Here is a 16,658-nt window from a genome sequence, read left to right as displayed (position 1 = left end):
TGCTGGGGACTGGGCTGGGGGTGTCTGGCACTGCAGTTACCAGCATCTGGGGGATTTTCTGCAGCAACTTGGTGTGTAAGCAGTGAGAGCTCAGTGAAAACAGCGCCTGTGTCGGACACCATCACCCCCTCATCCCTCACAGGGCAGCTCAGTTGGGTTTTCATCTCTCTGCTTAAGGCGGAACATGCAGGTCCTTTCTGGGACCAGGGGCCTCTCCAGCAGCTCCCAGGATGGCAGAGCTGGGTAGCACATGTGAGCTGCTGCGTGTGTGTGCCAGCCGCTCCCGGGGGAGGACTGATCCCGCTGGATTTCAGCACTGATCCATCATCCCCTGCTGCAGAGTATAGGCTTGTGGGAGGTAAATTAATGGGCAAGAAGAAACAAGGCTATGGATTAATTTAGCACTGAGGATCTGTAGTTGAAGCTATTTCATGACATGCCTGGCCAGCAGAGGGATTAAAAAGCTTTCGTTTGCAGAACAGTAGGGAAACTTGCTGCTGGTCACCACAGGGGCTGGTTCTTGCCCACTGCCCCGGCTCCCTGCTGTGTGTTGCCTGAAGATCACCTGGAGATCCTGTGCCCTTTTGCAGCAGTGTCCCTTGGTTTGCGTACGCTGCATTCAGCCTCTCGAAGACCTGAGAGCAGGGCCCAGTAGATGGAAGGGTGGCCCAGGCTGAGCTAAATGGGAGTTGTACTTTTTCTGGCCACTAAGGCTCCTCCTGTGCTGCAGCTGAGGCAGCAGCTCTGCTCCTGCATCAGCCCAGCTCCAGTATCCAGGCCCAAGGGAACCGATGTAGGGACAGGGCTGAGCTGTGTGCTGCACGGCAGGGACGTGGCTGCCATGCTGCAAGGCTTTCACAGGCCTCACAAGGCACCTCGATGGGTTCCTCTGTGCTTTTCTGCTGGCAGTTCCGCCCAGCTGGGTGCTTGCTGTTTCTGGCACACCTCTGCAGTTGTGGGGCTCTGTTCTGGGGCAAGACAATCTGGTTTGGCTTGATGAAGGCCCCTGGCAGTAGCCTGTCCCCAGGAGCCTCCAAGCCCCTTGCATGGGGCTGCCCCCCTGCAGGCTGCAGCGCAAGTTTGCTGCAGGGCTCCCGTAAGCTCCCTGCCCTGGAACAGTCACTGTCACCTCTCTGGCAGCTCAGCAGCTGTTGGGGCTCAGAAGGGTGGCCCTGGCTCACCCTGCCTTGGCATGGGGGGGCGAGTGAGTGTTCAGCTCACTGAACTGAACCTGCCCTGCTGCCACCTCTCCCTCCTGCCAGCCCCTCGTCCCAGTGCGGGGGTCAGCCCACCCAGCCTGGCCTTGGCTGCTCCCAGCAATGGCCTCGCTGGCCCAAGGCGAGCCCACCGCCCTGCACGGTCACCTCACAGCAACAGGCTGGTTCTTGCTCTGCTCAGGTAGGAACAGGAGTTGGTCTAGGGCCATTTGCTCTCAGTGTGGGAAGGGGCGAGGACTTGGGTTTGCTGCTCTCTGTCTTCTGCTCTGGCACCCATCACAAACACCAACAAGGATGGCTGTGGCCCTGGGCTCATGTGGCTTCAGCAGCACACACCCCCTCAGTGCCACAGTGCCTGCCCTTGGGGACACGGAGGGAATGCCACATCTTCCATGCTCCACCAGGACGGGCTGCCTGGAGTTCCAGCTACCTGGGTGCCAGCTGCCTGGGGCTGTGGGGGAAATCAGCCTCAGTGCCAGAGAATAGAGGGCTCCACCAGCCCCAGGGAGCCTGGGCACTGCCTGCCCTGTTCCAGTGCGAGGGCTGGGCAGGGGTGACGCTCAGCCCAGCCCAGGGCACAGCAGCCCCTGCAGTGGGGATGCCCCGGCCCCTGAGCCAGGCTGTGGGCTGATCCTCGCTGCCCCGGACCAGAGTGGGTGGACACCTGGTCCAGGACCCACCTGCTTCACCCACTCCTGCACCTTCACTGGGTGCTGCCAAGCACCAGGGCCAAGGTTGGGAAGCAGTAGACGTGGCCCTTTGTGGTCAGTTATGGAGTAAGCGCCTCTGCATACACCCACACAGGAGCTCACTGAGACTCAGTGGGAGGGGAGCCCAAGTAATACCCAGGGTCTGTCAGCCTCTCACAGACCCAACCACAAGCCTGGAGGAGCACATGGGCACAGGGGCAGGCAGGAACCCCACCCAAGGACGCTGGAGGCACAGACACCTCGTGCAGAGCCTTTTCCAGGGCTGTCCCTACAGAGCCACAGCCCCGTGTCCCACGGCTGACCCACAGCAGCTCTGCAGATCGCCTTTTGGAAGACGGGGTTGATGTCTGGGGGGTGAAAGGCTGGAGCAGGGACAAGCTGTTTGGGATTACACAGAACTTGCTATGGGATGTTTAGTGGAGGACCCTAAGGCAGAGGTGTAGGTGATTTGGGGAGGAACAACTGTGAAAAAATAGTGATGTAAGAGGATGAAAGGACCATTTGGGTGTAAATGACAGTACATTTCTCCAGCACCTGCTCAGCAGAGTCTGTCCAGTCTTACTAAATTCCACTTAAACTCTGTCCTGGGTGAGGACTCTCCACTGAGTGTGCGTGTCTGTGCGCAGGGTGTGAGGGCAGCAGGTCAGATGTGGCAGTGACCGCAGCAGTGCCGGCACGGGCTCAGGAGCTGGAGCTGGACCAACCAGTGAGCAAGTGAGGCGGCCTGAGAGCGGGAGCAGCGGGCAAAGGGCCAGCCCAGAGTGTGACGGTGGCTGCGTGTCCACCGGGCAAGAACACGGGGGTGTTGGCAATGGGACCTGCAAACTCCTGCCTGGCTCCATGATCCCCAGGAGCTGGAAGGAAGAGACAGGGCTGGTGCACTGCGAGCACGAAGCACAGGGTGGCACTGGCCCTCCACAAGCTCGCTGCTGCGCTGGGGCTCTGCCAGGCCCGTGTGCAAGGAGGGAACCAGGGCCCATCCCTGCTGAGACACAAGACCACCCGCATACGCCTGGAGGTGCCAGTGATGGGCTCTGCCTGGCCCTGCCCACCTCCCTGTTCCCCTGGCGCAGCTTCACCGGCCCACTCCAGCAGAACAACGCAGCGAGCTTCCCCAGTGGTCAGGAGCATGTGGGCTCTTTCTGGAGGGCAAGGGCTACGGCTGCTTTAAAGTGAAGCAGAATTCCCTGAAGGGCCCCCCACCCCAAATCCCACCACCGCCTCCTTTCTCCATCAAATCCCCACAGGGAGAGCAGCTGTTGTGAGACACCAAGGCAGCAGGCACACGAGCTGAGGCTTCGCAGCCAAGTTTTATTGAAACTGCCGGAGAATGGAGCTTGTGCAGCTGGGCAGCAGTGAGCAGCATGCAGGCAGAGCTGCCCAAAACCACCCAGAGGGCGTTGGGGAGGCCTGGGGGGAACTGCACAGCTACTGCGCCCTTCGGGCCATCAGCATTTCCCGGATGTTATCTTCTGCTTCCTTCACGCTCCGCTCCAGGTACGACTTCTTCTGCTGCAAGGCAGAAAGCCCGTAGGAGAGTTAAGGTCCACCCTGGCACTGGCAGCATGTGCTGGGCTGCTGGGGCCGAGAGCTGCCCAGGGCAGAGCTGCAAGCAGCCTGCTGGGGATACACACGACCCTACGAGTTTCCCAAGGGAGGACAGCGGTTACTCATTTCCAGAGGCATCCTGGAAGCGTTAATATTAGCCTGGGCAACGTTTAACACAGACTTCAAATTTTGTTCCCTCTGAAACTTCTCGTTGGAACTACCAGGGTTGTTTCAACAGCAGAGCTGCAAAAAGTGGGATACATTAACCACAGCGAGGCAGGAAAATGAAATCAGGTCCTGTAACACTGGGAGCCTAGAGAGGAATTAACATGCTAAGGCCTCCTTACAGAAGACAACAGCAAAATCCTTTTGCACTTGGGTAAAAAGGGCTCTTCTTCTCAGCTGAGCCAGTTTTCTAAATCCTTTCCATCAGAAATTCCCTGGCATCATCATCACATACACGTGGTGGTGGTTCCTTAAACATCTTTAATTAGGCTACGCTTGGCAGGGCAGCAGCCCAAAGCTGTGCATCCCAAGATAGGAATTCTGCATGCAGCATATTTTCCTTCTAGTCTGGGTGCTCCTAGGTGACTGAAAAAAATCAGTGCTTGGCTCTTTTGACTATTTTCTCTGGGTTTCCAAACAACAGACACAACAGTCTCTGGTGGACGCCAGAGCAGCAGAAGGCGTTGCTGGCTGAGCGCAGGCAGCCCTCGACACTGGACACAGCCTTCCTGAGGGACAGCACAGCTCCAAAGGCATTTTGCTGTGGGCTGGGGGCAGCCCTAGGGAGCCACAGGCAGAGCAGTATGGCAGGAACGACCTCCAGAGCCCACCAAACCCAAGGACAGCTAAGGGGGACCATGCGGGTCCTCAGCACTGCTCAGCTGTGCAGCGGGGCTGGAGGAAAAGGACACCAAACTGGGAGGAGTGGCTGACACTGGGAGGCTGTGCTGCCATCCAGAGACCTGGACAGGCTGGAGAGTTGGGTGGGGAGAAATTTAATGAAATATAACAAGGGCAAGTGCAGAGTCTTGCGCCTGGGTAGGAACAACCCCAGGTTCCAGTATAAGTTGGGGAATGAGCTGTCGGAGAGCAGTGTAGGGGAAAGGGAGCTGGGGGACAGCAGGATGACCATGAGCCAGCACTGGGCCCTTGTGGCCAGGAAGGCCAGTGGGACCTGGGGTGGACTAGAAGGGGGTGGTCAGTAGGTCAGAGAGGTTCTCCTGCCCCTCTGCTCTGCCCTGGTGACAGCGCATCTGGAATATTGTGTCCAGTTCTGGGCCTCTCAGTTCCAGCAGGACAGGGAACTGCTGGAGAGAGTCCAGCGCAGGGCAACAAAGATGCTGAAGGGAGTGGAGCATCTCCCGTGTGAGGAAAGGCTGAGGAGCTGGGGCTCTGGAGCTGGAGGAGAGGAGACTGAGGGCTGACCTCATTCATGGGGATCAATATGGAAAGGGAGAGTGTCAGGAGGATGGAGCCAGGCTCTTCTGGGTGACAACCAGTGATAGGACAAGGGGCAATGGGTGCAAACTGGAACACAGGAGGTTCCACATAAATATGAGAAGAAACTTCTTCCCAGTGAGGGTGCCAGAGCCTGGGCCAGGCTGCCCAGGGAGGTTGTGGAGTCTCCTTCTCTGCAGACATTCCAACCCGCCTGGACACCTTCCTGTGTAACCTCTTCTGGGTGTTCCTGCTCCGGCGGGGGGATTGCACTGGATGAGCTTTTGAGGTCCCTTCCAACCTCTGACATTCTGTGATTCTGTGAAAACGCTGCTCTGGGCTGCTCCCCCAGCTGCCGGAAGGCTGGAGCAGAGCAGCACCCATGGGTGCAGCCTGCAGCAGAAGTACCCCCTGGCCTCTGCCAAGTAGCACTCTCTTACTATGGGGGAGCAGGCAGAGGGGGCTTCTGTGTGAGTCGGAGGACACTGCCTCTGCCAGCTGATGCTCCCCTGACAGCCTCCCCGGCCGGGACCCATAACCGAAGGAAAATTCACCCGCACACGGGACAGTCCTGCTGCCATCGCTCCCCACCCATCCCCTCACAGCAGACCTGCAGTGACACTTCTGTATACTCAGCTGAAATGCCCGTGCCATGAGGACATCTCTTCTAGCCTCATTTCTAAGTACTAAAGGGCTTTTGTTTAAACAGTAAAGGTTGCTAGCGACAGCTAGGGCCGTGGGTACACCAAAGGGCTCCTTGTCCCTCTCACGCAGTCCCCAGGCATGTGGGATCCCTCTCGCTTACAAGAGCTGCTTTTCAGGAAACCACTAGGAAAGGAGGCACAGCGTGGGTTCCCACTGCCGGCAACTTGCTGACGCACGAGCAGCACTTCTGCCGCCGCCACACCGTTCTCACGCTGCCCGGACAGACGGCGAGGGATTTTGTATCTAAGGAACGGAATCTGAAGGCTGCAAGAGGAGACAGGTCCCATAAAACCTGCGTATGTCTGAGCTCCTCCTCACTCTGTTGACTTCCATGTGTTCATTTATTACTAAAACATTTTTTAATGCAATTAATTTATGAAATGGTTCTGGCTCCCTGTCCCTGACAATGAGGGACCCTGAGCACTACCGTGGCCTGATGCAGTGCAGGTGCATTCACGGCTGTCACAGCCCACACACAGGGCTGCTGCTACACAGCTCATGGCAGAGGGACATGGTTTAATGCCATTTTTTAAGCACCACCTGCAGCCCCAGGCAGCTGAGGATTCAGGGAAATTGTATTTCCTTCATTCACTCTCCTCGGTCATGTAGCTTCTGGGGCAAGAGGATCCAGGCTGGTCCTGATGATTTTACTCCTTCCTTCCAGAAGTCATCTCCAGGGAGACTGATTTCCAGGCTCAAGGAGCATCCCTTGAGCATCAAGGAAACTGCACGCGCAGCTGGGGGCTGCAAACTTCTGAGCTCTCCTGCAGCCACAGCAGCTGGCTCTCACTCCAAATAACAGCCCAGAGCAAGGGGGAGCGAGGAGCAGATGGTCATTGCATTTTCTGAGACAGTGTTCCTTTCTGAGGAGCTGCAGCCTCATTTTTGCTTTGGTAATCACGGGAGAAAGAGCAGGAGCTTGCGTGCAAACCCCTCCTCACCACTATTACTGGGGTCTAGACAGGAAACTCCGTCTTTCCCTGGTCGCCTTGCCAGGGAGCAGCGCCGTGAGCAAGCTGGCTGACACACACTGCCCAGTCACACAGCTCTCCCAGAGACATCTGCCAGCACAGCTCTGAGCTCACACCAGAGGCTGCTCTGGTCCAGCCAGATGTGCCAGGCTGGTGGCCCCTGCTCCCTGCAGCAGGAACACCACCGCAGCCACCAACTCCCATTTCCATGGTGACTTGCAGCCTTAGATAACCCTGTGTCCTCTGACCCCGCGTTCTGGGCCAGCCCCTGGCTGCTAGGTTTTAGATCATCACCCAGTTAGCTGCATATATTTTCCTGAGAAGGTGTGTTCACTGCTCCAAGTGTTAATTCTCTGTTGGCTGTGCCAAGGCAAGTGCAGCTAGCAGCAAGTTTCCAGAGCAAAGCCAGAACTGTACTGCTGGTTTTGGTCCCTCATGAAATCAAAGGCTGCCTCGGATATTACTTCTACACCAGTAACTCCAGTCAGGAGCCCAACAGGACAGGGCAGCACACTGTCCCTGCACAGCAAGCCACACAACCTACAATCTGCAGATCGAGAGCCCTGACCTGCTCCCCACACCAGCAGTGTCGTAAACTGCCCCCACCCACCCACCAGCTCCCAGCCAGACAAGGTGGTTACCCAAACCACCAAGAGATACCATGGCCTGAGTCATGGGCTCTCAGGGCAGGACTGAGAAAGGAGACTTGCTCTGGGAAGGTGACAGGGTAAACACACGCCGCTCGGCTCTAGAAAGGCCTGAACGCCCGGCTCACAAGCAGGGCCACTCTGCAGGGAGGACGGGCAGTGCCATGGGGCGCTGGGGTCTCCCCAGCAGTTGCATGGAGAGCATGGCCAGGCAGGAAGGGGAAAAACACAGCACAGCGGGAAGGGGCTGGTTTGTCAGCAGCTGGGGTGAGTTCTGCCTCCTGGTTCACAACCGCCACATCCACTTGCTAGATACTCATTTACCACACTGCAAAATACACTTTGAGTGTCATCAAAACATATAAGAGGCACAGCTTGTGAACGCCTGCATGGCCAGGGCAGTGAGTGCACCCCTCCTGCAACCGCCCCACAGCTTTTGGAAACGCCACTTCGTTTGCATGACCCATGCACCGTAACTCCCACGCAAGGAGGAATGACCCAAGGGTGCAAGAAGCATCTCCACCGCAGACAGGAGGTAGGGGAGACAGGGGACACCTCGGAGGTGGCTGAAGGCATGTGGGAAGGCAGCAGGATTTGCAGGTGCAGAGCTCCAGGCTGGCAAGACACTTCACACGTGCTCAAATCAAGGCAGCTGCCCTGCTCCAGCACAGGAAAAGGTCTTGTACCCTTACTTGTTCCCACCACGCTAGAGGTCGAAAAATAAATGGGAAAAAGCCCCAAACAAGTAATTGAGGTTGGTTTTGCTTTCAGATTCAAAAAGCAAAGTTCTATGAAAGCATTATGAAAATTCTGAGACCTAAACCAGACTATTTTGCTGTTGGGTATTATGGCCAAGGATTCCCCACATTTCTAAGGGTAAACCTGTTTAAATTCTTACTTTTCTCATCTATTTTCATGTGCTTCTAAAACTAACCTCAATATGTGATATTATCTTGTAGAAAAAATTAGTACACCAGTTCTCATCCAAGCCCTTATTTGTGGTGACAGCCTCTCTGTCCCCCTCCTGTCCCCACGCAGGAAGGGCACTGCCATCTGCAGTGGGACACAAGACAAACACACGGATACTGCAACAGGCTAGCGAGGTCTGGACCACATCTAGAACAGCTGATAGAGTGAAAAACTGCAGAAGATGCCCCCAAAAAGCCAGTGCTGTCAAGGCCTCCCAGCCTGTAGGTTTATAATTCTTTTAAACTAATCCCTCTGCCAACGACAGCCACCTTCCCCAGCCAGGAAGGGCTGCAGGACAAACCACAGCCCTGATGATCTGTCTGAACTAGCCCAAAAGGAAACGTCTTGACCTAAATCTGCTTTCTGGAAGCTGGTTTGCCATGCTAACAGCTGCCTGGCACCAAGATAGATGGCGACAAGTGACGGCCACAAACTCTTCTTTGGGCGGCAGAGCCAACCCCACCAGCTGGGCCTCCCAGCACTCCTAGTGGCTCTGAAGTTGGGCTCGGAGGCTCTCCTGCACCTGATCACAGACGCTGCCACCAAGCCTGGCCCTTATTCTCCCCTCCCAGTTGCCCCATCGTTTCACCTGTGTACAAAGCACAAGATCTGGGAAGCAGCAGTTTGATGGGCCCCAGCCAGGGGCTACGTAGAGCAGCACCCACCAGCCACCCATGCTTCTTACTGGTGAGCACAGAGCCCGTGCCCTGGCGCTGGTGGGTACGGCAAAAGCAACGCCATAAACGCTCACTCCAGCACTGTCCCTCACCACGTCTCTCCCTTGTACTTCACTCCATGTCATGAGCAAAACTTGTGCCCCGACCCGCTCCGCACTATTTGGTTTTGGCAGCAGGTGTGGAAATACTAGATTTAATGCAAATACAATCACAGTTCACATCCTGAAAAAGAAAAGGCGTTGTGGTTAAGAGAGGTGGCCTGTGGCCTTTCGACATAGCGGGAAGTCACCTCCTGCTCGAGCCTTCCACCTCCGGTTCCACTGCATCACAGAGCCATCGAGGCCGGTGCTTTGCTGGAGAAGCACGATGACGCACCCAGACCTCACATTCCTGGCAGATTAAAGAGCCAGCATCCACAGATTCCACAGCAAGAAAAAAAAACTATTAACGAGCTCCTCTCACACGGGCTTTCGATGATCAGAGCAACATATTTCCCCCAGCACTGTGACTCAGATGCGTTTGCCTTCAGAGAGAGCCTGGCAGCCAGAGCCAGGTGTCTGCAGAGCCTGTTGGGGGGGCAGTTCAGCCCAGTGTTGCGCAGGGTGCACACGTAGCCCAAAAAGCCAGAACTGCACTTCTGCTCTCAGCAGGACATCAATACACAGCAGCCACAGTTTATTCATGCTGCATTACGCCTTGCACTCACAGGTGAATTTCCTGTTTCACGTAGCGGTTTCTCATGCAACATCTACTCCTTTTGCTCTTCAAATTCCACTTCTCTCTCTTCACCTCAGCAAGAGAAAAAGAGCTTCAACCCCTGACCTGCAAACACAAACATGCTTAAACCCAAACAAAAATGTTTCCATGGAAATTTAAGGATCTGGTATTGGAACATGCCTTCTCATTTCAACTTTTTTTTTTTTAAACAAAAAAACACAACCTGTTTTTCTACAAACTGGTTTTACATCCAGCTCGTGAGGACAAAACAAGCTGGCAGATTCCCTCGCAGAGAAAACCTCCTTCCCCACAGCACACAACATGCTTGGCTACCAGCCACCACATGCTGGCATCCCACTACTTGCGCTTAGAAGGCTTTCGTCGAGGAATACTGTGGAGTCTTCAGGCATGATCCAGTGCCTCAAATAGAAGCCCTGATACAACTCATCTTGTGACACTGTCTCAATAAATCTGCTAGCCGAGAGTTTCTGTATCTCCTGAAGTTAACTCGAGTCATTTTTGGCATTCCTCAAGGGCTCTGTGTGCGCACTCTTTGGGAAAGTGATCAGCAGAACCTGAGACAGAGCTGGGAGCACACACTTGTTTGGGGAAGGATCTTCCCCGAGAGGAAAGCAAAACCGTGCTGCCCGCACGCAGGGGCCAGGCAGCAGCGCGAGCTGCCCTTGCTCCCAACGCGAGCGCCACTGTTTTGGTGGCTGGAATTGCCCAAACCCCCTTGCTGGAGAACGGCACACCAAGCCATCACCACACGCGTCACGGGCAAGGAAAACAGTTTGGTCAGCCTGAGATCACAGACGATGATGCGCCTAGGGCGTGCGCTCTGTTTAACAGGGGAAGGAGGTGACCTGCTGAACAGCCCACGGCTGCTTCTGCGTCGGGAGAAGCCGCAGTAGTGGGCAGCGGGGCGGGATGGGGCTGCAGGCAGCCCCACGCCCTAAGGGTCCACCCAGCACCCGTCCTCACCCAGGGCAACACTGTGGCACACACACACATCAGGAATTACCACACTACAGCAACCACCAAATATTTAGATCCACTTCAAGACTTCCCAAGCAGAGTTACTGCTCTCAGGAAGTTGCCCAGAGTTTGCTCAAGAGTGAGTGAACTGCAATAGGAAGGGAGCCCAGCTGGTTTCTGATGACAGCTGCTTACAGAAGCATGATGATACCATTTACCTAAGAGAAGTGATGATTCAGATCCCTGGGTTTTCCCTTAGCCATTCTTTCCAGAAGGTAACGGGGGCTCTTGGTCACTTCAAAACCATCTGGATTAGAGTGAAGAAAGACATCAAGCATACGAGTGCACTTGCCAACTCAGGAGGATCTTTAGAAGCACCTTCCTAAAGAACTGCTGGTGCAAATCCACTTTCATCACACATCCATCCTACCTAGAGCACAACCAGCAGGGCCTCCCCATCATTATCGTAGCACCTTGACACCCTGAGAAAGCTAATTTGGAAAAGCACCTGCTGCTTCCACACTTGGTACCAAGGCAGGCCATCTTCAAGAGAAGAAGGGGCAATGTCAGACGCCAAACCTGACGTTAACTACTACAGAATCAAGCCTACTGGGAGCCTTTCAGTAGGTGGCAGCAGAAATATATCATCAGCTCAATGGATTCCTTTACAGATACCCTTTCTTGGCAAAATTATCCACTTAGAGTAGTTTTTGGAGGCACATTGCTTCAGGTCAGATGCTGCACCCTAGCCAGACTTTGGACAGTAGAGTCAGGTCAAACACAGAGAAGCTGCGGAGGGGAAACTCGCCCAGATTCCAAAACTCCCTATGTTTTGCTTTGGTGGAAGTGTCCCTCACCAAAGCGCCTCTTGCAAAATGCGGTAAGTTCCCTAATTTGGTGCTTTGGTTTCTATGGCCCTGCAGAGCCAGTATGGCTCATCAGAACACCTTCTAGCAATGTGACTTTTGCAAAGTCATCCCGCACCTTTCCACTCTCGCAGTCTCGGCCAAACGAGGCCATTTTAAAAGAAAAATTTCAATGACTCAACAAATCAGCAACAAAATATATGACGTAAACTCCCAGCTAACCAGCATCCCCCCTTAATTGGAACACCCATGCAGTCGGCTGCCTGGCAGGCGGAAAGCAGCCACATCCCCGCTGGGAACACATTACAGAGGGAGGGAGCGGCCGCGACAGCCGCCCCGCATACCTGGCGAGCAAGGTGCGGCTTTACAAAGCTGACTCAGGGCTGGGTCAGGTCTCCTACACGCAGGAGCATGCTTTCCAAATAATCGTTTCCTGTTCTCCCCGGGCGAGATGGAGGAGATGGGGCAGGAGGAAGGTTTATCGGGCACAGATAATCCCCCTCCCAGAGCTGCTCAGCATAAAGGGCAGCAACAAGCGACTGCATAGGGCCGGTGACTAAGGCAAGGACAGCGGCACTGGTTTGGTGACTAAACATTACTCATGCAAGGAGGAATTTGGAGAGGGACCCGCATCCAGCTCGGCGCTCTGCTTTGGATAGTTCTGCAGCCATAAGCACAAAAGAGAGCTTTGTCACTTTATACCAGGGTCTGATTCACTGTCAAAGACTGATTTATCTACCAACTTTGTGTTAAAATGATTTCAGTGTAATCATAAAAGCAGCTTAATGCTAATCAGAGGAAACAAGCAATGTTTTCAGACCCAGATGACTAAATGTAGGCTTCCGGATGGACAAAAATCATTTAGATGCAGCAGAAGTAGTGTTTTTTTAATTAATGCGTAATGTATTTCACTTTCCCCTGAATGACAAAGGAATACGAGCATACTGGCAATGTTTGCTTGAAAAGCTTTTTCAAATTAGTTTTTTTTAATTGGAGGAATCCCCCCCCCAAGAAAATCCCAACACAAGTTCAGGGATACATTTATTTTGAAAGCATCTCTGTAATTAGATTATAAAGGATTTAAAAGGAAGCAATCAACACCCATGTTAATTATTCTGCTGTTTTTTTAAATCTACAGTTATCCACCTAAAAATAAAGGTAGGAACAGTGAAAATAAGGAGTCATCAAATTCCAGTTCTCCCTTCATGAAGCCCTTGCCCTCTCAGCTAGTTTGTGTGCTTACTTTGCAGTCTGCAGCGCAGGGAAGACTAACAAAGAATCACTAATTAAGCAGCTGCTTGCAAAAATCTGGGATTTTGAAAACTTAGTGTGGCTGAAAGATCCATCCAACTGAAAGATCCAGCAAAATCAGCATCACCCCAAAACCACTCTTCACAAAAATGTGGTGAGATGTTAAAGTTCTCATAAGCCATCCCAGGTCTAAACCAGTGGAAGATCCTTTCAGAGCGCTGGGAATCCCCTCTTAAATGTGATGATTTCTTCTTTCTATGCCTCTAAAATTACATCATGTTTTGCAACCAGTGACTTGTGCACTAGCACAGGACAAGCTTCTTACGCAATTCTCAAAGCAGAACATATTCTTATTCGAGCTTTATCTAACAAATCTACCACAGGAATCAGAACCAGTATTTGAAAAATTATACCTCCTTTCTTGTGATTACTGAAAAGCATTTGTTCCCTTTTAGAGCTGCAAGGTGCTAGTTGCACACGATCAACTTTCATTTATCTGGGATGAGAGATGATGCAATTTGGATAAAAGAGAAACAACATAACATGCATGTTAAGTTAGGCTGTAGGAATGCAATCCTTTTGCTGTCCTCACTTTTGACAAGTGACAATAAGACTGTTAGGCTTTAAACATAAAGTAGTAAGTTAAGCCAGTGATTCATCACAGCCTCAAGAGCAAGAAATAAGGCCTGTTGTTCATGTTACCATCAGCACAGTCAGTTTAGAAGACAGAATTAGAGCAGCATTAGCTATGCCCCAGTTCCTCCAGTATTTACCTTAAACTTGTATGGCCCCAGTCCAATGACAGAGGTCTTCTCCATAAAGAATGATTCTGTCCCAATAGTGTTAGCTCTGTGTCCATTACACTCTCAACCTTCTCACCGTTTTATTATTTTAAATCGTATTTTTCTCATTGCTCAGAGTACTTTTCATTAAAAAAAAAAAAAAAGGAATTAAAATGCAGATTCTCCTCCCTGTAAGACAGCCAGACCCATGGGGGAAAAAAAAAAAAAAGAAGGAGCTTCAGCTACTCCCTTGTTCAAACAAGCATCACCACAGAGGGCAGAGCGGTGCTGACAGCTCCGTCTGTGCCTGTGGATGCTCCCCAGGTGACAGCAAGCTCAGGCAGCCAGCCAGACCACCCATGTCCTCAAAAAGCAAGCCAAGACTGCCAAGACTGCAGCTTTGCAGCCTGAAAAGCAGGAGCAAGCCCTTAGTGAAGGCACAGACTCAGGCCTGGATGACAGAAGCCAACAGAGTCAAGATGAAACACATTTCCCAGGAATGTCACCATGTCCAAATGTCCATGCCCAGAAGGATCTTCCCAGACACCTGCAGCTGCCTCAGGCACCCAAAGCCATGCAAGATGCAAGATTAAGGCCACTGCATGGCTGGTTATCCAAGGCGGCCTGGTGAGGCTCCATGCTCACGTTCACATCAATCTCCATCATTTGTGGAGCTCCCACAGCTTCCTCCTAAAAGCCCCATGCAAGTCCAAATGTTAAGTTCACTTCCATACTCCATCTGTCCCCACATCAGGTGTCCAGCCTCCCCCCTACAGTGAGCAGAGGGAGAAGATCACCTCTAGGAACAAGTGACCCCCTGGATGCATTTATTGTCTCTCTTACCTGCAGAGAACATCTGGACTCCTGGCTCATAGATGGCCAGGGAAAGTTAATGAAACTCCAACGTGTGATTCAGGAGCAAGAGGAGAAGGAGATATCACCACTCTGAATTCTCAAATATCAGATACCGTAAAATTGTGTGGGGAAAAAAACCAAACAAACCCCACCCCACGACATACCACCTTCCAGGACGGGTAAATTTAGAAAATAAAAATCAATCTGCTCTCCAGCAACATCCCAAACCTGCAAACAATCTGTGCCAGAGGAGTTTTGTACACATTTGCAAATCATGATTGCAGCCGAGGCCCCAGGTTGCACGGATGGTTCTGGCTTAGAGCAGAGCAGGACAGAACACCAGTGGGGCTGAAACCAAACCAGGGACTGACTTTGTCCATGGAAACGCTTAGAAACAAGGGGCAGCTTCATGACCACATGTGTTTAAAATCATGTCCTCAGTACGTGCATGTATGCCAGCAATGGAATGAGAGAACAGCACACTCATCCAAAGTAAAATCTGCTCCAGGCTAAAGCACAGAAGACTACTCTTCAGGCTTCCCCTCTCTGAAGCAAATAAGATCATTCCTTATTTTCCCCTGTCTATTTAAAAAGCCCACTGCACATTCCCGGGCACTGATCTATCCCAAGCCAACCATGGGATGAGAGCTTCGATGCTGTAAATCCCAGGAAGAAACAGATCTAACTTGGGAACAGCCTAACAATTGCCACCTTCTGATGGTCACTTAGCGGTCTGCAAAGTGCACCACAAATCTCAAGAGACTCGTTTTCATCTCGTTAAAGTCACCCTCAGAATTGGCCTCCACAGTGATGATTTCAGCACAAAAAACGAAGCGCCGTCCAGAGAGCGGCCGCAGGAGTGCATGGCCACACGGAGCAGGTCTATCCCAGCCATTCCTGCTCGGAGAACATCAACTCCCAGGATCCAGCACTTCTCCCCAGCCAAACCTCGCCTGCATAAAAAACTTTGTTCCCACAGGGTATGAAAACACTGTTGTGGCAACCAGAGCCGCCCCGGTCGACTCATGGAGAAGTGGGCACCACCATTACGCCTCAGGGCTGCAGCAAAGCCATTTTAAAGCTCCTAAAGAAGATTAAAGAAATGGAAGCCACAGCATGAGCAAGTTTGCAGCCAGGCAGCACCAGGGAAGAAGTCTGCTGTCACCTCTGACGGCTGGTCACCATAAGGCATCGCAACACAGTCACCTTTTAACTTCACCAGGAAGGAGCCCTGCAACACCATTTAAGCCTTTAAACATGAAGCACGGTGGTGTTTGAGAACAGAGTGTTTGTTTCTCTACCACGAATGAGAGCAAAGAGGTTTTCTGTGTGCGACAGGGCAATTGGACATCGCATTTTAGAGATCACATGAAGAATTTCTGAATTAGAAATCAAGCACTTAGGTATAGATCTCCCAATTGTATTTTCTACTCCGGGCAGTCAGAGAAGAAAACAACCAACCCTTTATCTCTGCAGCAGTAAACTTTCAGTCTCCCACAAACGTGTGGAAGAATTGCCTGGGAAACAGGCACACAACAATGTTGTGGTCAGAGTTTAAAACCGAAATCCAGTTCAACCAGAAAGCTGAAGGTTGATTTTGCCCTTTTCACACAGGAGCTAAATTCAGTGGCACACAGTAGTCAGAGCTGCCCAGCAGAGCCTCCTCCTTATTTGTTATTTTTAGCAATTTAGTCTGACAACGCCTGACAACTAAACATGCTGAATATAGCAGGAGAGAAGGGGACTACCAGATATTATCAGAGAAAACACACAGCAATAATCACTTTCTCCACCCCTAACGAAGAATCAATTTTCCATGTCTTTATAACATCATAGAGTTTGTTCTTTTTAAAATGCCACATTTAAAAACAGAATCCATCTAGCCCTACAATGGAAACGGATAACATTTCCTGAAACAAAGCATTGTTCCACCCCTCACATATCATGTTTCCTTACAAACAAGGGAAGAAAAACATTACTTGGTTTTTCTCCTAATACTGCACAAACATTGCTGAGCTAAAAAGAGTCTGTGCTCATCCCTTTAGAATGCTTTCAAAATAGATTTAACACATACCCCTGGTACTGTGAAACACAACAAGAATTTGATAGTATCAGGACTGGAAAAATCCAATTGCTACTACTAAGCAGGACGCTTCCCGTGCCAGTACGTGAGCGCGCCTATGCCATCAATCCCTGCTAGACCCAGGCAGGTTTTTGTAAGCCTCACTGGCAAAGCCTTTAAGCAGGCATGTGTGTTTTGCCTGCAAGCCTGGGCAGTCTATTTGGATTCCAAACGATTATATACAACTCGTGAAGTTAGGA

The 16,658-nt window shown here is 52.0% G+C and overlaps 1 protein-coding gene across 1 annotated transcript in view; it reads right to left on the bottom strand.

Annotated features, from left to right (window-relative positions):
* Positions 1 to 3,218: 3,218 nt before the first annotated feature.
* The window catches only part of PFDN1 (prefoldin subunit 1), a 30,681-nt gene continuing 17,241 nt past the window's right edge, over positions 3,219 to 16,658 (bottom strand). The window contains exon 4 of the mRNA XM_065644087.1: positions 3,219 to 3,439. Coding sequence (XP_065500159.1) covers positions 3,356 to 3,439 — 84 coding nt within the window. The 3' untranslated portion in view covers positions 3,219 to 3,355. The remainder of the gene's footprint in view (positions 3,440 to 16,658) is intronic.

This window comes from Caloenas nicobarica, chromosome 13 (genome assembly GCF_036013445.1).
Source record: "Caloenas nicobarica isolate bCalNic1 chromosome 13, bCalNic1.hap1, whole genome shotgun sequence".
Classification (NCBI taxonomy): domain Eukaryota; kingdom Metazoa; phylum Chordata; class Aves; order Columbiformes; family Columbidae; genus Caloenas; species Caloenas nicobarica.
Note: the sequence above shows the minus strand (reverse complement) of the source record. Positions and strands in the feature narration are given on the sequence as shown.